At 46.9% G+C, this 21,470-nt stretch overlaps 1 protein-coding gene across 1 annotated transcript; it reads left to right on the plus strand.

Annotated features, from left to right (window-relative positions):
• The first annotated feature begins 2 nt into the window (after nucleotides 1–2).
• On the plus strand, nucleotides 3–12,814 carry CMPK2 (cytidine/uridine monophosphate kinase 2). The gene is made up of 6 exons (XM_026518270.4): nucleotides 3–741; nucleotides 2,124–2,238; nucleotides 3,213–3,414; nucleotides 9,468–9,701; nucleotides 11,151–11,260; nucleotides 11,571–12,814. Exons 1-6 carry the CDS (start codon nucleotides 70–72, stop codon nucleotides 11,693–11,695), a joined length of 1,458 nt encoding a protein of 485 aa, XP_026374055.1. The 5' UTR covers nucleotides 3–69; the 3' UTR covers nucleotides 11,696–12,814.
• Nucleotides 12,815–21,470: the final 8,656 nt, after the last annotated feature.

Raw genomic sequence — 21,470 nt, forward strand, 5'->3', positions numbered from 1 at the left:
TCACTTAGCTTTCGTTTCCCCGGTGGCGGTGGCGGCCCGAGAGCGGCGGGGGCGGGACCGGACGAGCCCATGGCCTCCGCCCTCCGCCCGCGTTCCCCACTGCTGCTCGGGCGCCTCCCGGGTCCGCGACGCGGGGTCTGCGCTCCGGCCATGGCGCCGCCGCGCCGCTTCGCGCTGGAGCTGCCGGGCTGCACGCTGGCTCACTTCGCCGTCGGCGGCGACGCCCCCGGCGCGCTCCCCGACCCTCGCGTGGCCGCGCTCCTGGGCCCGCCCGGCCGCAGCTACTCGCTGTGCGTGCCGCTGGCGCCGGGCGGGGACTGCGCGGCCCGGGTGCGGGCGGCGCGGCTGCACCAGCGCCTGCTGCACCAGCTGCGCCGCGACCCCCTCCCGCGGTGCCAGCTGCGCCGGCTGCTGTGCTACGGCCCTGGCGGCGGGGAGGGCGGCGTGCAGCACGGCTTCCTGCTCCACGACCCCAGCGACAGCCCCGATACCCGGCGCGCCCTGTTCTCCCTGCTCGGCGAGTCCCCGGAGGGCCCGCGTCTGGGCGAGTTCGTGGGCGACGCGCGCCGTCAGGTGTGGCAGCTCCTGTGGGAGCTGCGGGACGGCGCGGGGTGGCGGCAGGTGGGCCCCCGCGAGCGCGTCGTGTCCGCCCCGGAGCCCGTCCTGCACCCGGTGGTGCCCGACCTGCCCAGCTCTGGGGTCTTCCCGCACCGGGAGGCCGCCCGCGCCGTTTTGGAGGCGGTAAGAGTTCTGCCCCTTCCCAGCACTCGGGTGGGCCCCCAAGACAGGGAGTGGACTCAGCGCGCGCTCTCCCGGCCTATCCAGCCTGGCCTCTGTTGCCCAGGGAATCGATTGATGCCGTCGACAAATCGGGCCTCCTGAGTGCCAGACTCCGGCTTAGACACTGCGGCTCTTTTCTCGATTCTTGGCCGCCAGAACTACCCATCCGAGGCGGGAATTGATGTCCCAACGCCACGCTTGCCAGGCCTGCTCTGAATGCGTGCTGAAGGCGCCTCAGGAGGAAAGAGGCCCCCGGGTGCGGGGAGGATCATGCCATCTGGGAGGCCGGGGCATGATTTTGGGGAGAAAAGGGCATGAGTTTGGGATTTAAGAAACTTGTTCTAAAACTGTGGCTGCCTGCTTACTGGCTGCCGGTCCAGGTTGCGCTACCACGCTGTTCTCACTTTCTCCTGTCAAACACTTGCCTTGCCGTGTTTAGGACAAGCAGAGATCCGGCACACAGCAGGTGCCCAGGGAAGGAGAGCGAAGGTTCTTTCCCAGCGCCGGCTGGGCGGGGCCTGGGACGTCCAGACTTGGGTTTCTGAGGCTGCACTGTGGAATTTAGTGCATTTTGCAAGCTTCTGGGATAGTATTACGAAGCTGTTAAAAGGGCAGGACCAATCGCTTGGGTTTGAGTCCCGACGCTGGCATTCATTACCTGGGTCACTTAGTGTTTCTTAACCCCCCCTCCCCCGTTGCCTCAGTTTCCTTAGTCCGTAGAGGGGAATAGTAATGCTGCCTCCCTCACCGAGTGACCGTGAAGGCTGGCCATGTTAATCCTCGAAAGCACTTGGAAGATTAAGCACACGCATATACAAACGTGTGGGCCTCGCTGCAGAGAGGCAGTAGTAGGCAGTGCGGGAAAGCAGAGGTGAGAACTCCCAACGCCCGGACGCCTGCGCGACTCACCTGGTGACCGCGGCGCGTGGCTCTCTCTCCCCCGCCCCCTAGCGGTTGGGAAGGGACGGTGCTGACTGCTCCAGGGAGTTGCAGTCTTACTTGATTTTCCGCAGGGGACACACTGAGCCAGGTCGGTGCTGTTGTTCCACGGTCGCTGGGTTACACTGCTCCGCACTCGAGGTCTTGCCTGTCCTTCCTCTTCTGGGGTAGCTGGTTAGTGAGGGTTGCAGGCAGAGTGATCTCAGCCGCTATCGCCTTTTTTGAGGCACAGCTATTTGGTAAAAGATGAAGGAATTCAGCCCTCCCCAGGTGCAATACTGTGAATTTGACAGGGCGTCAAACACAACTTACGCCTTATTAGCATTGGACAATCTTGTTCTCAGCAGTAAGATATTGCAAAAGCCCCGTTGCTTCACTGCTGATGCGCAGACATTATTTCGCAGTGTATACCCTTCATTCCTGAAGCTCAAGCAGTGCTTGACCTGGTTGACCAGTGCCCGGAGCAAGTCCAGAAAGGAAAGTTCCCGGTCATTGCCATTGAAGGATTGGATGCCACAGGTAATATTTCCTTTGAGTTATAGGCAATGTGATTAATTGATCCCTTGCGGGAATAGACAGGTCTTAATAAGTAAAACTTGATACAGAGTTCAATTCATAAGCTTCACGTCAGTCTCTAGTGTGTGCCAGGCACGGAACTAGGCAGGCCTGGGATGCAAAGATGAATAAGACCTTCGGTGGGAGGCCAGGGGAGGGGGGAGGGGCTGGGCCTCAGGTGTTCTGGGGGAGGTGACCACTAGAAGGCGCTTAATGCAGCCTCGGTGTGGGGAACAGAGGCATAGTCAGGGACAGCTCTGGAAGGGCTGACACCTGGACGGTGTTTTCAGTACCGATCAGAGCAGTACAGGTGAGGAAGGTAGAAGCGGTCCTCCCCGACAGAAGCAGCAGCGTGGGCGAAAGTGCCGGACTTGAGCCAGCCTGGGGTATTTGGGAACCACGGGCCGTTCAGAGGACCCTTTTGGAGCAAAATTAAGAAAAACTAGGAAGCGGAGGGGAAAAGCCGTGGAGCTGCCGAACAGATACCAAAACACAACAGACAACTCACACTTAGCCCAAAAGACGAAAGCAGGAGAAGCTAGGCGCCAAGGGCTGCTGGATACGGCCAAGCAGGAGGTGGAGCCTGGGGCAGACGTCACGTGGTTCAGTGGGAGGCGGGGCTCCTTCCGCAGCAGGTGCAGAGTGTTCTGAGGAAGCAGGTGGAGGTTTTCCCAGGGCCTGGAGGTCTAGGCCAGAGTGTATCATTAATTTGTAAACAAGAGCACCGTTCTGGTTTTCTTCCAAGTGTTGTGATACCACATAGAGGAAACCCTGGTTCCTAAAGGTCGGCATGTTTTTTTTTTAAATCAAGAATCATAGTAGGTAATGAACTGCTTTATTTTACAGGTGGATAGAGGCTCTTTCTGGGCTAATATGAGTATTTGGGAGCGATATGGTGGCTGTGGTAACGAAGCCCTATGTTTGTGTCTGTTCTGCAGGTAAAACCACTGTGACCCAGTCAGTTTCAGACTCACTCAAGGCTGTGCTCTTAAAGTCGCCGCCCGCTTGCATCAGCCAGTGGAGGAAAATCTTTGATGATGAACCAACTATCATTAGAAGAGCTTTTTACTCCTTGGGCAATTATATTGTGGCTTCTGAAATAGCTAAAGAATCTAGCAAATCTCCTGTGATTGTAGACAGGTAGGTATAAAGATGCTGTGAATTTGGCATTTTCCTCCTAACATGTGAGCGTGTGTGTACCTGCAAGTATACACCTTATTTTGTTTATTAAGTCAAACTCTATTATGATAATAATAGTAATAATGTCTGTGATTTGTTAATCACCTACACCACAGGCGGGCATTTTGCCAAGAGCATGCATATATGATACTGTATCTGGAACTATTACATGGTTAGGTGGATACTAACTGTTATCCCCAACTGACTGATGAGAAGCATAGGTCTTACAAGGGTTAAGTCACTTGCCACGTGACTGAGCTAGAAATAGCATGTTGATGGTATTGACAAAGCCTCTGCTTTAGAAATCGATGCGTTCAGTAGTTCATTTGTTCATCAGCTTCTTTATAAGACATTATTGAGCATCTACTGTGTGCCAAAGACTGTTCTCAGTTTAGGGGGTTCAACGGTAAATGAGCTTGACGATGACGCTCTGCTTTCACGGAGCAAACGTACTATTGCAGGAGGGTAGTCAAGTGCATAAAGACATATGAGGGTATCAGAGAACGATAAATACTCCAAGGAGGATAAGTCAAGGTGGATATGGCCGAGGATGGCCTGTGTAAGGAGGTAACATTGATCTGAGTTCTGAACGCCCCAGCAGAGATGGGAAGAAAGCTATGGAGTAACAGCATTATGGAGCGAAGGGTCAGCAGGAACGAAGCCTTCAGACAGAAAGAAGGCAGCAAATTCAAGGACAGAAACAGGCCAGTGTGGTGAGCACACAGTGGATGGGGCGGGGGGGCTTTCTGGATGAAGGAACAGGGAGAGGCAGGGGATAGAACAGCAGGGCTCCTGGGCCAAGATAGTGTGGATTTTATTCTGAGTGCAGAGGGGAGCCATCGGAAGGTTTCAGATAATGGAGTGACATAAAATGATTTAGATTTTTAAAATTCCATACCTAAGAAGTTGCTTAAAATGCCACAAGAATGAAGTGTATGGGGGGCAAGTCATCCTCGGCTTAAAATCACCCAACTCGACGATATGGATTTTGCAATCACGGTGAGATCCCATTTTTCTCTCATTGGGTTGGTGAGAACCAATGAAAATGTGCTAAGACACAGAACTGGAGATCCTGGGGTGAGTAGAAGCCTTACAAGGTGCTGGTGGGGGTGGACGATGGGCTCGGAGCGCAAGCTGTAAGGGGCAGCAAAGCGAACACTGCTTCTACCTCCTGAAGAAATGCAAGAGTTTCTTTCAGCTGTGTTTTTAATATTGAAAAATTTAGAAAACCAAAAGCCCATCAGTATAAGAAAGGGCACACTGATACTAGCATATTTGTGAAATGGAACACCATTCAGCGGTATAAACCAGTACAAGGCATCAGTGTGCGTAAATTACATTTTGACTGGAAACATCACGCTGCAGATAGATGTTTGGTAGAATACATGCCAAGTAATAACAAACTGTAGAGTATGGAGGGAAGAAAGGATATTGAACAAATTTAACAGAGAGCTAAGGAGAGAGAAATGCAGTTGATACACAGTACAAAAGGTCGTCTCCTGCAATTGAATTTATTGCTTAACGTTCAGCGAATGTGCAGTGCTTTCTGCAATTTTACTTATTTTTGGAAAGATAAGCAATTGTATTCAAGTATGACAAGTATTCAGGAAAAAGCACTAATCATAAATATAGATCTCAAGGAATTTCAAGTAGCAAACACCCCCAAGTCTGGATGCCTGGACCCACATCCATACTTAGAATGTCACCACACCCCATAAAGCCATGTCATTGTCCTTCCCAGTCCCTGCCTATCCTTCCCCAGCCCCTTCCGCCCCCCCCCCCCCGCCCCTGCCGTGGCAACCACTGCCCTGACCTCCATCACTGTGCAATTGTCCGATCTATTCTCGACCTGCCTGTACTTGCAGCTGTGCGTTAATGCTATTTGCATCTGACTTCCTTCTTGCTGCATAGGACACTCGCCTTGCTGCTATGAACATTTTTTTTTTTTTTAATAGAGAGAGAGTACAGGGTGGGGAGGGGAGGAGGGGGAGGGAGAGAATCTTAAGCAGACTCCGTGCTGAGCTCAGAGCCCCGCTCCGGGCTTGATCTCATGATGCTGAGATCATGACCTGAGCTGAAACCAGGAATCGGACGCTCCACCAACCGAGCCAGCCAGGCGCCCCTGTGAATATTCTGTACATAACTTTGGTGCGGGTGCGTGTGTGGTTCTGGCGCATAGATTCCCAGGGGTGCAGTTGTAGGGATGTGGGCTTCATGTGTGCTCGGCTCTAGTAGGTGCATAGATTTCCAGGGGTGCAGTTGTAGGGATGTGGGGTTCACGTGTGCTCAGCTCTAGTAGGTATTGCAAAAAGTTTTCTGAGGTGGTTGGAACCATTCACCGTGCCCTCCCCCCACAGCCGTGTTTGAGAATTTCCTGCGATTCGAGTCCTCATGAACACATAGCATAGCCCGCCTTTATTCGAGGGTCTCCACTGGTTCCTGGGGGCTAAGTTGATCAGCTTCAGGCTAGTTTGCTGTGTCTGGAAACCTCTACTCCTTTCTTGAAATATCTTTCTCTGTACGCTGTTCTGTATCTCTGAAATATTTCACAAAAAGGCAATTCTGAGCGTATGTAGGGAATAAAGTGGGAGGTGGTGGGTTGCCAGGAGAGATGAACACAGTAAAAGTCAGTTAGAAGGCCAGTGCTATCATCTAAGCTACAATGCCAGCAGATAGTTTTAACTTTGGGGATGGCCAGATCGTTATTTCAAGGTTGCAAGTTATAGGGCATCCTGGAGAAGGGTAAGAAATTGCATTCCTTTGTGGGACTTCTTCGCCTGTGGGATGTTTTTACCCTATTATTAACATGTCTGGATCAGCCATATTTGAGATATTTTTTTCATACAGTGTCCTTTTTCAAGGAGACAGACTAAACTTTTCCTAATACAGGGTGACTTCCTGAGGCACATAATTTCTTCAGACATCCCGAAGTCCTGGAACTGACTGCACTGGCTTCTGCGTGTAGACAGATACCTATCCTCTCTGTTCCCAGTTTCCTAATTTGTTAAATGGAGGTATTCCATATCCTTTCCCTGCCTACCACTAAAACTTGTGATGAATATCCAATGGGTTGATACAGGGGAAAGTGCTTTGCAATAGCAAATTGCTATTAAGATATAAAGCACTATCATATAAGCTATGTACAATGTGTCGGTAAATTGCATTTGATTTGAACCGATGCAGCTTGCCTGATGGCAGGAAGGGAAAATTCTAAATGGTGGAGACTCTGAAACTGATGGCCAGAGGGTATGATTATTTAAAACGAGGCACAGCATTGTCAGTGCGAGCACTCCTGCTGTAGAAAACAGAGCTCATTCTTCCTTTGCTTTTTCTTCTTTGTGTCTGCGAATTGTCGGCAATTTTGCTCTTTAGAGAGATACTGTATCACCTTGTCAGATGAGAAGAAAAGAGCGGTTATTTGTTGTCTGGGTGGGTTTTGTTCATGTGTAAGGATTTTAATGAAATCCATTTAGACTACACCATCGTCTAGCTGAACAAATGAGGGCGACGGAGTCGTTTTTGATGGTGACTGTGGTTAAGGTTGGCAACTTAATCACCCTCATTACCTTTAAAAATCTATTCTTGCTGATGGTTTTTCTACAAAAAGAAGGCTTTTAAAATGAAGATGATATCAGCCTCTGTATTCATAGTTGAGTATTTAATTCAGTGAACGTGGGACACGTGCAAAATGCAGAGCAAATTGTAGTTTGGCTGCCAGGAAAATGAACGCCTGGACCCTGAATGGATTATTCGGCTTGGGAGACGAGACACATCTCCCAGAGAAGGGAAGTGCACGTTTGTAGGTGGTGAATCAGGGATGGGGTGGAGAGGAGTGCCCCAGGGTGGGACTCTGGGAGCTAGCCGCTATGGAGCCTGGGGCTTTGCAGTGCACATTTCTGGAGGTGGACAAGGGCTTGGAGGGGTGGGTGCTATTAGGATTGATCACCTCCCGAATTAATTTTTTTTTGGCCCTTTTCAGTATTGTCTGTATTACCATCATTTGAAAATGCAGCTTTAGTTACAACCGGTGTCCAGTAACAATAGGTATTCTTTTATAATGACAGGGTGATACAATTTTTAAAGCACTTGTCTGTTTTTACGGCAACTGTGGAAGGAAAACAAAGCTTGCATGCTTTTCATTTTCCAGATGGGAAAATGGAGGCTATACTGGCTTAAATGAGTTACCTGTGCTCACAGAGCAAGTAGGTGGCAGGGTATAAATCGATATGTAGCTCAGATAACACTGAATTTATTTTGTAGACTCCAGTATGGCCTTTTCACTGTGAAAAGTTCAAATATAAAATGATTAATAATTTAGGAATTTACTTATTTATTATTTCTTTTAAAAGATTTATTTATTTTAGAGAACGAGGATGTGTGTGTGAAAGCGGGGGTCAGAGAGAGAGAGGGAGAGAGAGAATCCCAAGCAGACTCCACGCTGAGTGCAGAGCCCCTGCGGGGCTTGATCTCACAACCCTGAGATCATGACCTGAGCCGAAACCAAGAGTCAGATGCTTAACCAACTGCACCACCCAGGCACCCCCAGAATTTAGGATTTTAAAACACTGAAGGCAGTAAATTGAAAATACAGACAAGGATGGGACCATAGGTACTTCTCTACATTGGGATGTTTATAATCATTTCATAAATATCTGTTGTAGATGATAGTCCTTTAATACTGTATTTGAAGTTTTGCATTTAGTTGTTTAAAATATGACACAAACAGAGCAAGATTATGATAAGCTATGCCACTTAATAAACTAATTCCAACTCATTCATTTGTACGCCCAAAGAACATATACTGTGTACTGAGAGCGTGCCAGACATTCAGGTTTGGGAATGCAGAGGTGACTAAAAAAGGAGTTTTCTAAGGGCGGAGTTGAAAGAGGTCATACTTCTAGACAAATTGCCTTTCTTTACCATGAGACGCTCTTTGGTAGAGTCGACTGTGAAGGTCATTGAGGGCCCAGAGGAGGGACCCATGAGCTCTGCTTGGGGCTCTATCTGAGCGGGGCTTTGCAGGTAGAGTAGGAGTTTTGTTCTCTGAGAAGCTCACTGGAGGAAGGAGTGTGAAGACAGGCTCGTGACGCAGCATGCCTGGACGCACAGTGTGAATGCTGTTCTGTCTTAGGCTGGATGTTTCCAGCAGACAGTGGAAAGCCATGGGGCATTCTGAAATAGATTTCCTTTTACAATTATGACTTCTTTTCCTCCCCCTCCAACATTTAAAGCGAGCCAGTCAAGAAGGCCCTGCTTCACTCAGGGAGGATTGCACAGAGTAGTAGAGGTCGTATTTGGGTTCATTTCCATCCCTGACAGGTGCCGACGCATAGTGGGGTGGCTCGGCGCTGGGCAGGACAAAGGCCGCCTCACCAGGTTTCCCAGAATGTGGATTTCATCCACAAGCTCCATTTTAAAACGTAACACGGAATGGGCCTGCAGATTTTTATTTGGCTGAGACACAAGATTAGATGCAGGGGACTACCAAACACATCTCTCATCCCGGCCGCCTTCCCTTTCACGGAAGGCAACGTAGGCCAGGCCAGAGAGATGCGACAGTGGTTTCAGCTGAGTCAACGTCGCTCTGTGAAGAGCCCAGTGCGTTCTTATCGTGGTTGTTGACTTCGGGTTATTTTTTATATTTTGTAAATACTTTAAGATTTAGGGACGCCTGGGTGGCTCAGTTGGTTAGGCGTCTGCCTTTGGCTCAGGTCACAATCCCAGTGTCCTGAGATAGAGTCCTGCATCTGGCTCCTGGCTCAGCGGGGAGTCTGCTTCTCCCTCTGCCCCTCCCCCACACTTGTGTTCTCTCGCTCACTCTACTCTTCCTCAAAGTAAAAAAAAAAAATCTTAAATAAAAATATGAGATTTGGTTTTATGTATTTAATGTAGGCAATGCAAAGAAAACTTGAGCAGAGCCATCCCTGGTTTCAGCTTTTTCCCCAGCTGATTTTCAGGTGCACCTTGACCTTGGCCTATGTGGATGCAGAACTCACTCCTCCTCTCCTTCTCAGGTACTGGCACAGCACGGCCACCTATGCCATCGCCACTGAGGTGACCGGGGGGCTCCAGCACCTGCCTCCGGCCCATCATCCTATATACCAGTGGCCCAGGGACCTGCTCAAGCCCGACCTGGTCCTGCTGCTCACAGTGAGTCCCGAGGAGAGGATGCATCGGATTGAGGGCCGGGGCATGGAGAGGACCAGAGAGGAGGCCGAACTGGAGGCCAACAGCGTATTCCGTCAAAAGTACGTGTCCCGACATGCACAGCAGGGCTTCCTGATCAGGGTGGTGAGCCGGGATCAGCTCCAACTTCAGGAATGTGGAGAAAATGACATCGTTCCCACTGTTCAAACCCACGAGACAATGTCCTCCAAGTTAGTTCAACTCCTTCTGATGGTGTTGTTCTCCCAGGGCTTTGGCTGAAAGCCCCAGGCTATCTGACTGGGCCTCAGACCTTTCTTCTAGTCCTGGCTGTGCCGGGAACAGTGTGAACCTGGCTAAGGCCATGCACGCTCCTGGGTCTTTGTTCCCCAGTCATGATCTCACAGGCACGGAGTGCTGATGCGCTCGCAGTGACTTTTCCTTGGTAGGTGCTTCCCGCGTGTCAGGCGTGTGGGCTCTGATGCTCTCTGATCCTTGCAAGGACAACAGGAGCCATGTTTTTGTTTACAGAACGGAGGCTCAAAGGACTAAGTGATTTGTCCAGATTTGAACAGCTACTCTGTCGAAAAACTGGGATTAAAATCACAGTCTTTCTGATTTTAAAGACCGTGCTTTTGTTTTCGTTAGAAATCTGTGAAACCCTAGCGGGAGAGCTAGGCCGTCTTCTTGCTTTATGGCTAAGCCTGAGTCAGCTCTGTAGGACGAGTTCAAAGAGCCAAAGCCGAGTAGTTTAGATAAATAGACAATGATAGCTGTGCTACCATAACACAACCCTGTTATAAATAATTGAATAACAACTCTGCTGTGTGTGGAGAAACCACGTCCCACTGTTTACTTGTAGTAACTCAATTCGATCTCGTGACAAACTCACCAAGAAGGCATGATTTCAGTCCTCATTATACAGATGAGAAGACGGAGGCAGACGGGAAAGATATTTGATAAGGTCCCTCAGCTCGGGAGTGGTTACGGCGCCTGTTGTAACCACGTGCTGTCATGCTTCCCGCAAGGCCGACTGCACAGTCATTCATAGGCGTCCAGGCTAGCTCACACCAAAGGGAGATGTGGAAAATGGTGAGGTTTGAGAAGACGCATCCGTGAAAACAGCGCCTATGCTGAGGACCTCTGGCTTGTCTGAGATCCTTCAGGGCACAGACCGTGGAGAAATTTCCCGCTTGTCCAATTAGTTAATTTCTTGGAGCCTCGGCTATTTTCTCTGCAAAATGGGGATGATGTGATTCCCTTCCTGAGCTTACCCCAAGTATGAAACCAGAAGAGTCATGCAGAATGCTGATGTTCGCTAGGTAATAGGTATCGAAAAAAACTAACTATTAAGCCTTATTATGAATTTATGATTTATTAAACAAAATGTATCAAATGTCTCCCATGGACAAAGCTAGTGGCCGAGGGAAACAGTGAGATAAACCAGATGGGGCCCTTGCTGTAAGCTGTGTACATTGTGGTAGGAAAATAGCATTTGCATGGCGAGGCATGTTAAAAAATAAGCCAACTCTTTTCATTCTGCCTGTCCCCAGGGTAGAAGTGTCCTATCAGCGGATGGAGAACCCTGGTTGCCACGTGGTTGATGCCAGCCCCTCAAGAGAAAAAGTCCTCCAGATGGTTTTAAGCGTAATCCAAAATAATTGTAATTAATTGTAATTACTCCAAAATGTAATTATACATTTTGCTAGATGTGATGCTATTTGATGCATCTAGGTCCATGACTGGCTGCACAGTTTTCCCAGATTTCTGTTGCATAAACATAGTGTGTTCTAGAAAATTGGAGGCCAGACATTTCGATTTCACTTAAACCATTGTCCTCCCTTCTGACCAATGGACCCGTCAAGGTTGAGACGGTCACATTCCAGCCAGAGATCAGTGGTTGCTTTCTTCAGGTATAACAAACGTTTTCTTGGAATATATTTTTAACTACATTCCTACCAAATCTCTCCAAGTTTTGTCTCATCCAGAATGCATGAGCTATACAGAAGGAACCAGGAAGATCTCCCAAATCAACGGGAGCCCCTTCCGCCTCTCCCACGCCTACAATGGGGCCACCGAAGAGCTCTCCATGTGGTAGACTTGCCTTCTTCCCAGTATGGCCACACTCCATCACTGGGGGCTCAGCCCTGTTCCTAGAGCCACGTGCTCCTGAAGAAAGGGTCCATGTGTCCTGGCTGTCTGAGGACACTTACGAAGAAGACCTGGGACTTGCGCCCAGCCGCCTCTGAGATGGTCCTCTTGGTTAGCACGTCAGAGTCAAATTCAGAGCCTGCCAACCCAGGGTGCTCTAAATGCAAACACACCAACCTCCTTTGAATCATGTTCTGTTTATTTAGATGTCTTTCCTTTCCTCTGAAAACACGGCTTTGGAGATAATGAATGTTTTGGACTCAGCTAGATGCATTAAACTCAGCCAATCGAGCAATATATTTATATTGATATTTACATCATGTTTCTCCTCAGTGTGGGGCTCTGCTTTACTAATTAAAATTGAAGCCAAGAAGCTAAATGCAATGCTTGTTGTGTATTTTCATTACACAGATTTAATTTATCTTACTAAATAAGCACAGTGGATCCTGGAATGGGATTTCTTAGTAAATTATCTTGCACTTGAATGTCTTATGCTTACACATGAAATCAGCTTTGAGATCTGTTCGCCTGGGGGAAAAAAACTGAGGAAGGAGGAAATTTAATAACTATGAGGCCTTGGGTGAGTCACCTAACATCAATAATCTGTGTAACTTGATCTAAAAAGTGATAATAATTCTTTATTTGTCCTGAGGAGTTTGCTGAACCAGGTGAGTACCTAAAATTCCTTCCAGTTCTAAGATAGGTGAAGTTTGTAATTTAGACATTCTCCCCCAAATAATTACATTTAAGGCCTTAACAGTTTTATCATATGGAATCTTAAATTATAATGAAGTTTAGTATTAATAACTGTATCATACTGTCTTTCAAAGGAAGTATAGGTAATTTTTACATAGTATATTTACATATGTAAATATGTAATTGGTTTCAGTTGAAAATATTTTTTAAAGCTAATAAATAGCATTAGGTTTCTGAAAGATGTGGTATCTAATTATGTTATTGGTGTTATTTAAACAGTTTGAAAAGTTGATGCTGGCAGTCTGGAGAAACAAACATTTTATGCTTTCTGTACCTTGCAAATGAATAAAGTTGCTCTGATTTTCTAATTTATGATGTTGTCACGAGTGAATGTTGTGTTGTTCTAAGGTGCTGGTCCAGTGTGGCTTTTGTATCGATGGGGATTTTTGGTCAAGGAGGTGGGAAGGTGTGAGCTCGTGGGCCAAGGAGGATCTGTGGTCAAAGTGCTTTCAGGGGAAGGGAGGGCATTTTTGTTTTGTTTTAAAAAATTATTTCAGGAAAGTGGAATCCTTTCTTCATTGCAGATATTAAAAAGAAGAAATAATTCTTCGTACTCTTTGGTTTTTTAGACACTGATAGATATATGCTTTATAAGCATGAGATAAGACAGCGCCTCCTACGCAGAAACTGACAACAGGGAATCATTTGCTTGGCTCCCTTTCCTGACAAGTTCGTTCTCCTTTCTGTCCTTGTGACAGACCTTCCGTTGTCCCAAATATTTATGTTCCCTTTCTTCCACAGTAATAGAATGTTTGACTTGACACACGGCTGCCAAGAGTCATGAGTACATTTCCAGGCTTCCTTATGGCTGGCCCCTTTCAGGTTCTTCCAGGAGTCTGTGAGCGGAGGGGCTTACGGGATGTCCCTTCCCCTTGTAACCCTTCACCTGGCCTGGTGGCCTGGTGTTCGGGGTGGTAGTGAGCCTTCTCAGGCCCAGGAGACAAGGGGGGCGCTCTAGAGAGGGAGAAGCAGCGGTATGAATGAAGGCTGCCTTTACTTATGGAAAGTGGGCGTGGGCTCGGTGGAACGTGCCTGGTAGCCTGAAGGGCATCTGCCGGGGAGCGGCTGTGAGGCAGACGCAGGACACCTGCGCAGCCCCTACCGTCCGCCTCTTCCTCAGCCTGCCCCCCTCAGTGGCACCTGCCTGCGTTCTCGCGAGTGGAAACGCCTTCTTTGCTGACCCTTCTCTCTGTGAAATCTCTCTCTTCTCGCAGCAACTGTGTAGCATCTTTTTTTTTTTATTAAAGATTTTATTTTTTAAAGCAATCTTTATGTCCATCGTGGGGCTCGAACCCACAGCCCCGAGATCAAGAGCTGCGCGCTCTACCACCTGAGCCAGCCAGGGGCCTCAACTGCATAGCATCTTTAAAGTGTTTAGGTCCTGGGATCTTTCCGGAATGTGTGCCAAGGAAATAATCAGTGCTGCACGTACACATGTTTTCTGTGCATACTATGCTTTAAGTAATTGGGGCATATTGATGTATCTGCATAATGTACGTTTATGTGTGATATGCATTTGTTAATACATGGGGGTAAATCCTTTTACTAGAATCCTGAGCAGAATGCAAAGCACCTAAGACTGTGTAAAACATCAAAAATACTTGGCTCTCAGCAAGAGCCCGTGATTTAAATTTCAGCAAAAAGTGAAGATACAGCTGAGATTGTCTCACAGCACTTCCCTGGGTTGGCAGGTCCAGAAAGGGAACTGTGTGCACATTAGAGCAGAATATGATTGCAGGTGTCCTGGAAGACAGGGCTGTTTTTGGCCTTCGGCTTTCTCTCTATGCAAGCTGCTGTTTGTCTTTGAACCTAGGAGCCAGACACTAAGCTATGCTTCACGTTGGCCAACATATCCACCCACAAGGCCATTTGAGCCCCCAGGCTTCAGTAAATGTAGTTTTGTTCATATTCTTAGATATTTTCCTTGTATGAGCAGGGAGAGGAGAAATGGATGCTGGCTTTCCCCCCTCCTCTGGAAGGTATTACATTTCCTCATTTTAAAGCTTCCTGAAATCCATGCAGCCTGCAGCTGTAATCTACAACTAGGAGAAAATGTTCTCCCTTTATGCTGCCTATCAATAATTTGGTCTTTCTCACAAGCACCGTAACTGGTTGGTAGAGGAAAAATATTTGCTCCTATCAGTTTTCAACTTACTATAACGTGATCTTTTAACAGTCCTTCGAGGTAATGCACACTCTTGCAGAGAAAATGCTCAGTGGATCAGATTATCCCGTCTTCCAAGCCTCACCCCTGCCCCTCTCCGAGATGGCACCTGGGTGGCTGGAGCCAAGAATTTCATTTAGGCAACTATGGGGATGAGGGGAGATGGGTCTGCGGTCACATCCTCTCTCTAACTGGGTGTGGATGGTCCTGCTGGCATAGGCGACTGAAATTTGTTTCATGTAACTTTTATGATGAACTTGGCCTCCGTGTGGGTCTCACTGGTGTTTGGGTCTCCTGAGGCTGTCTTCCATGTAACCCCGGCCATAGTTGGCCTCGTGGTCAGCTTCAGTTCTGGATCTTCCTCTCTGGGGGCTCATGGACTCTCAGGACACATTCAAATGTCAAGAACAGTCAAGAAAGTAGATGCCAAGGCCTTCTTTGCTCCATCATTCTGGACAGCCTGGTTTATTTTGACATAACTTTATTTGAAGTTGGTTCAGAGAAGTTCGAGGTCCCAAAGGGAGAGATGGATGCTCTCGACGTCCCCCTCACTGAACTGATACTCTCGGTTCTAGAGCAAAGCCTGGAGGCAGGAAATTGGGGTGTATGGGCCTCAGCACCTGCCATTTTATTTTTCCCCTCAGGGAGCAAGTAGGTTCTGAGTTTCACAGTGACACGATTTGCTGTGTGTGTCTCCATCCATTTTTTGCTGGGCTCTTGATGTCTCCATCCATTTTTGCTGGGCTCTTGTGTCTCCATCCATTTTTGCTGGGCTTCTAGACTCCTTGCAGTCTAGAAACTCATGTCCTTGAGTTTTTGGAAATTTTCTTGAATTGTTTCCATGACAAATTCTGTTCCTCACTCAGTTCTTTTTTCTTACATATTTTATTATTTAGATGTTGGATATTTTGGACCGATTTTCTAATTTCCTTATCTTTTCTGTCACATGTTATTTTTCCTATACCTTTACTATATTTTTATAATATTTTCTCAACTTTGTGTTTAAAATCTATTAAGACTTTCATTTCTGCTGTAAAGTCTCTAAATTCTAAAAGCCTTCTGTTTCTCTCTCCCTCCCTCTCTCCCTCCCTCATTTTCTTCCTTTCTTCCTCTTGTTACGTAAGTATTCTTTTCTTAAAAAATAATTTCTTTTTTCTTGGATGCTAGGTCTTTCCTTATCTTCCCGGGACTGTCAATGATGGCTTTGTCCAAAGTCCTTCATTTCCTCCAAGGTGGAGTTCTGTTTATTTGCACCTTCCTGGTAAGATGTTTTCTTCAGGGTCTGGTAATGCTTGGTGGTGGCTCACGACTGGTGTGTAAGACGGAAAACTTTGAGCGTAGCTTTGGATCTCAGGGAGTGAAGCTCTCACCTTCTGGATGATTGCTGTAGACACCCACTGACTCTGCATCTGTTTCCCCAGCACCTTGTTCACTCCATAAAGTGCAGATCTTATTACAACTCTTCCTCGTGGAAAATCCCCCTCCCAGGCCCGAGCGGGGTTGGGGTTGGAGTGGCTAGCCCCGTGAACACATCATCAGCATTATCGCCATACCTTCTGAAGGTGGTGTAGATGTTTACGACAAACCAGGGTGTGGTTTACATTGCCTGGGGGTGTCGAGAATGGTTTCAGAGAGACGGAAACAGAAGAAACTCACATAAATAGGTGTAAATATATGTTAAATTGGATTGATTGACATGAACATTTCTTGCCAAACATTATGCCTTGCTGTTGAGCGCTTGGTCACTTGTCCTGTTCAGTCAAATGCTTTGATCTACTGATTTTTACAAGTGAACTGCTTTTAAGATTCTTGTGGACACGAATTAAATACAAAATATCTAAGTTGGACCCGAGTGTTTAATGCGAAGACTGCATTGGTCTAAATTGACGTTGCAAGTTTCTATTGTTAGTCTTGAATTTTTTTAAACAAAGTGAAATATATAAGACATTTGGGCGGAAAACATGCAACACATTGCATTTGGTTTGACGCCTGCTTGCGAGTTTGTCATGCTAGCTCTTTTTCTCTATTTTGCCTGATGCAGGCTCCAGTCAATTCCGTTCAGAGCAAATACATCATGATTCCACTAGAGGGAGGAAAAGAGCCAATTTTAAACATTTCCAAGGGAGCTGTTCTTGTGCCTAGATAATCACTTCCCTCATTACACACAAACTGTGCTTGGAAAAACAACAGTGGTTTCTTTCATTTTTATTTAAATGTCTGCTCTAATGGGAGAACAAAGGACAAAACACGGAACATTTCTAGGTCAAAGTAGCACGTCTTTAAAAGTGGCTAATTTCTTGCTTTAAGAATTCTAAATACAGCCCTGGGGTCAGAAAAATATTCAAAGAAAGACCTTAGTGATCAGAGAACTCAATCTCTTTCTTTAATAGTCGTGGAAAATGAGACCAGGAGGAAGACTTGTGCTGCCCAGGGTCGTAGCAGAGGCAAGGATAGAAGAAAGTTTTCGGATTCTTTTTCTAGTGCTCTTTGTAACACAGTAGACAGCGTGAGCAAATCTGACGTGGTAAATATCATACACACCTCCATAGACATATTTGTATATGTACATATGCAGTATATATTTTCTTCCCTGTGAGGTTTATGGTTTGAGATCTGGCTTTAAGGAGCATTCTGGGGCTTTTATGTGTCCTTGTTTATTTGCTTTTAAAACCTCCCGGCCTGAGCTCCTTCCTTATATAACTCAAGATGCAAATGGCACAGCTTATGTTGGGTATGGCTAATGGATTCCACAAGGTCCAAGCTCTTGTAATTATTGACCAATCATCAAAATACCATGGTTTAGAAAACACATCGTAAACTTTCCTGTGAAGTCTCCAAGATTTTTATTAACATGCGTGACATTAATGGTTGTGCTTATTCTGCCATAATTGAGGGCGTGTCCCATTTCTCTGAAATAATAAGGCATTTGGGGGAACTATCAAATTTCACTTTTGGCTGAACCTGGTATAAGCTCTTCCAAATGTAATGCATTTTCTGTTCATCTTTGGGGTGGGAAAGATTAGTTTTTGAGTTTTAATTGAAAAAAAAAAAAAACCACCCAAATATTCTATTCTGCTGTTGTTAAAAAAAGAAAAGTGACCCACAAACGTGGACTTGTTTGAAGGCATAAAATAATATTTCTTTCAACATTTTCTGTAGTAAGAACTTTTGTTAAGAAATTTTCCCCATGCTGCCGAATATTCTGACTCAGGGCTCTGGTCTCTTTCTACCTGGAGAAAACTTGCATTAAAGATGAGGTTAGGGTTTGGTAGAAAATACGGAGATACGTTGCTAAGAATGGTGGTCATTCTTTTAATAAACAATTATTGTCTTCCTTTTCTATGTGCATAAGTAAAAAGTGATGAATGAAAGAACTGGCTGCGAACAGATGTAGGAATCGGTCCCAACTGAGTGGATATGTGAACTTGCATAAGTTACTCTACTTGCGAAACCAGAAGTTCAGGCTGGAAGGGGACCCAGAGCTTCCACTTTTCCAGGCTGTGACTTCATCATTGCATAATGGATGGAATTCACTAAAAGTCTTAAATCCCTTATGATTTTCAACAGGATCAACATGGGGTATGTAGTTTTTATACCACTTTGTCACTGTTTCAGGAACTTGGGAAAGCATGCTGTGGGTATGTAAGGTGCTCCTAAACGCCTTGGTTCCCATAAAACTTTTAGGTGAATTAGTCTTTTATTTAAAAAATTCCCTAGAAGTTCCCTAAGGATGTCTAATGTGACATAGTGTGACTGAGGCGTGACCACTTCTCAGCACTGCCATCGTTACCACTCACTGAAGCCCCCATTCTCCTTGGAGCTGTCCCAATGACCCCTTCACGGGTGTTTCTGGCCACACTCTACCGCCCCCTATCGTCTACTCTTCGCATAGCACCCAACCTGATCCTTCCAAGCCACCTTGTACATCACCCTTGGGGCTTCATTTAGGTCTTCTTTCAAGTCTCTGTTTAGCATTACTCCTAAGAAAGGTCCTCCCCATCACTTGGTCTAAAATACCATTCCTCTTTCTCTTCCCCTTAGCTCTGACTCGTGCTACCCGTCTCCACCCATGTCTGTGTCTACGCCTGCCTCTCTCCACAGCTACATCCGTCCTCTCCGTCCGTAACTGTGTCTGTAACTGCATGCCCACACCATAGCTATATAGCCGTACCTAGAACTGCATCTATAACATTTGTAACCAGACCCGTAACTTTATCTGTACCATTTGCGTATCTGTAACTCTGTAAATACAGGTGTGTTTATTTGTACTTCCGCTCACTCCATGAAGGCGGAGGCTTGGCTTTGCTCGTTGCTGTAATCCCAGTACCTAGAGCAGTGCCCAGCCTATAACAGGAGTCCAATAAGTATTTGCCAAGTGGAGGGACGGATCTCCTGCCTGTCAGACTCAGGCTGGAATTCAGGTTGTGGCTGTTACTAGCTCTGTGGACAAGCTACTTAACTCTAGTGTGACTTCATTTTCTCATTTCTCCCCCGAGGACATCATCATGTTCCTCAGATAGCTGATGTGAGAGAGAAATCAGACACTGCGATGAAAAGGAGTGATCAGTTCTTGCCCAAAAAAGGTACCATGTTAAGGTTAGTTTCCTTCTTCCTCCTTCTGTGTTGCTGAGCACCTCTGACACTCACATATGTCTGGGCTCAAAGGGAAGCACAGCTCTTTGTATTCACAGCGGACTTATTTTGGGAGCTGACAAACTGAGACTTCCCCGCTCTGGAAAATGGCCAACCTACACTTGTTTTCCACAAGAGCTTTGCCACAACGCAGAACAAATTTATCCAAGAGTTTAAGCATGGTGATGGTAAATATATTTTTCTAAAGTGAAGAAGATTGTGGGTTTATTATTTAATTTTGCAAATCAACAAAAATTAAGAGTTAAGAGCCACGCCTTTATCATCCAGGTAACAAGAGCTTAAGCATTTATCCCATCACCCAACAGAAGAGACAGCCCATCACGTTTCATAAGTGAAAAACTTTCAAGAAGTCCTCTTTCCGTTTGTAGTTAAAAACCAAACATTTTTCCAACAGAGAATGTTTCTCTCTTAGAAACAGGAATCGCTGTAGTCAATGAAAAGATTAGCACCACGCATCTGCTAAGAGTTTCACACGCATTATTGTATGTACTGTTCACAGTAACACCCAAGGATCAAGTACACCTGTTGTCTTCTCTGTGCTGTAAAGCCCAATGTCCCGGGGCTAGTTAACAGGAAAGCCTGGAATCAGCGCTTGTTTGTCTGACCCCGGAGCCAGTGAAGGCCCTTACCCCCGTGCTAGGATGCCACGAGTGATGGCAGAGTCCGTCTCGATGACGTTCTAAACAAATAAAACTAAAAAGCAAATACCTGGGTCTGTAGACCATTGCGTTTGTGTGGCCCTTCGTTATTTACAGATGGTGCTTTATAAGCCATCTCAGTGCCTCCCATTTTATATCCCTTTATAATTGAAGCAGGGGAAGTTCCAGACTTCCCTGATTGTCCCCAGTGCCTAAGGAGTAGAGCCGGGAACTCCACTTTGGGATTGTAACTCCTTGCTCTTCCCTTGGCCTTTTTTTTTTTTTTTTTTTTTTTTTTTTAAAAGATTTTATTTATTTATTCGACAGAGATAGAGACAGCCAGCGAGAGAGGGAACACAAGCAGGGGGAGTGGGAGAGGAAGAAGCAGGCTCATAGCAGAAGAGCCTGATGTGGGGCTCGATCCCATAACGCCGGGATCACGCCCTGAGCCGAAGGCAGACGCTTAACCACTGTGCCACCCAGGCGCCCCTTCCCTTGGCCTTTCTAGGAGGAAAGCTGTGGTTCCACAGTTAGAGACTTACTTAGGCGGCTACGGAGTATCTGCTAAGGGCTATTGACTCTGGAAGTTGTTCCGAGCACGCAGCTTTGGACAAATAGGGACACAATCCCTCCTCTCTGGAGGATAGAGACAAGAATGAAGAAGGAAATATGTAAGATATCAGTGCCAACACGAAAGTGTGTGAAGGGGATAGGCAGCCCCAGGCTGATTGGGTTTTGTGAGAAGTCTCCTCTGCTGAAGAGCGGTTTGAGCCCCTGAGGGGAGGGAGGACGCCAGCTGTATGGTTATCAGGGCAGATGGAGGCCAGGAGGAGGCAGGTGCCTGTGCAAAGGCCCTGAGGTAATGACGATCCTTGATGTGTCCAGGGGGTCAGAAGGAGGCGAGGGGGGCTGGGTCAGCCAGGGAGCAGCGGAGTCTGCAGCTCAGAGAGCTGTGTGTGCCCCGTGCAGGGGCGAGGCCTGGTAAGCTCGGCAAATCGAAGGCTTGGTGCTCACTGGAGGGGACGTGGAGGTAACCGGTGAGATACTTCCTTGCAGGAGCAGGAAATCAAAGGTGATTCAGGCACGCGGTATTTTATAGCTTCCACAAAGTTTCTTCTAAAGAGCCGATTCTGGATCACGAAAGCGAGCTGCGTTTGCTGCGGTCAGTGAAGGCCAGTCAAATGAGCACCAGTCCGTGCACGTGAAGCAAGGGCCTCCCCGCGGTGTCGGGAGACGGCCAGTGGGGCTGCTCGTGGAGTGAACGCGGGTCCCACCTTCCCTGGAAGACCTGCGCCAAGCCTGCTGTCGGCTTAATGTCGTCTTGCCCCAGCGACTAAAATCTTCCTGGCAGATATCACACGCGTTTGTCATGTTTCCCAGAAGACCTCCTTTTCTCCGGGTCCATATATATGAATTATCTAGAGTGAAGTCAAATGTCACAAAGTCATGCAAGCCGTTTTAATTAATAGGATTTATAAGTACTCACCGGAAGTCAGCACTATAGAATCCAC

Source organism: Ursus arctos, unplaced genomic scaffold, assembly GCF_023065955.2.
Source record: "Ursus arctos isolate Adak ecotype North America unplaced genomic scaffold, UrsArc2.0 scaffold_8, whole genome shotgun sequence".
In the NCBI taxonomy this organism is placed as follows: Eukaryota; Metazoa; Chordata; class Mammalia; order Carnivora; family Ursidae; genus Ursus; species Ursus arctos.

Bases quoted from the DNA above. Each gene is read 5' to 3' on its own strand.
- CMPK2 (XM_026518270.4), top strand. From the start codon at position 70: ATGGCCTCCGCCCTCCGCCCGCGTTCCCCACTGCTGCTCGGGCGCCTC. The intron at 2,239-3,212 runs GTAATATTTCCT...TCTGTTCTGCAG, and splicing joins TGAAGGATTGGATGCCACAG to GTAAAACCACTGTGACCCAG. The intron at 11,261-11,570 runs GTAATTAATTGT...AATCTCTCCAAG, and splicing joins AAGCGTAATCCAAAATAATT to TTTTGTCTCATCCAGAATGC.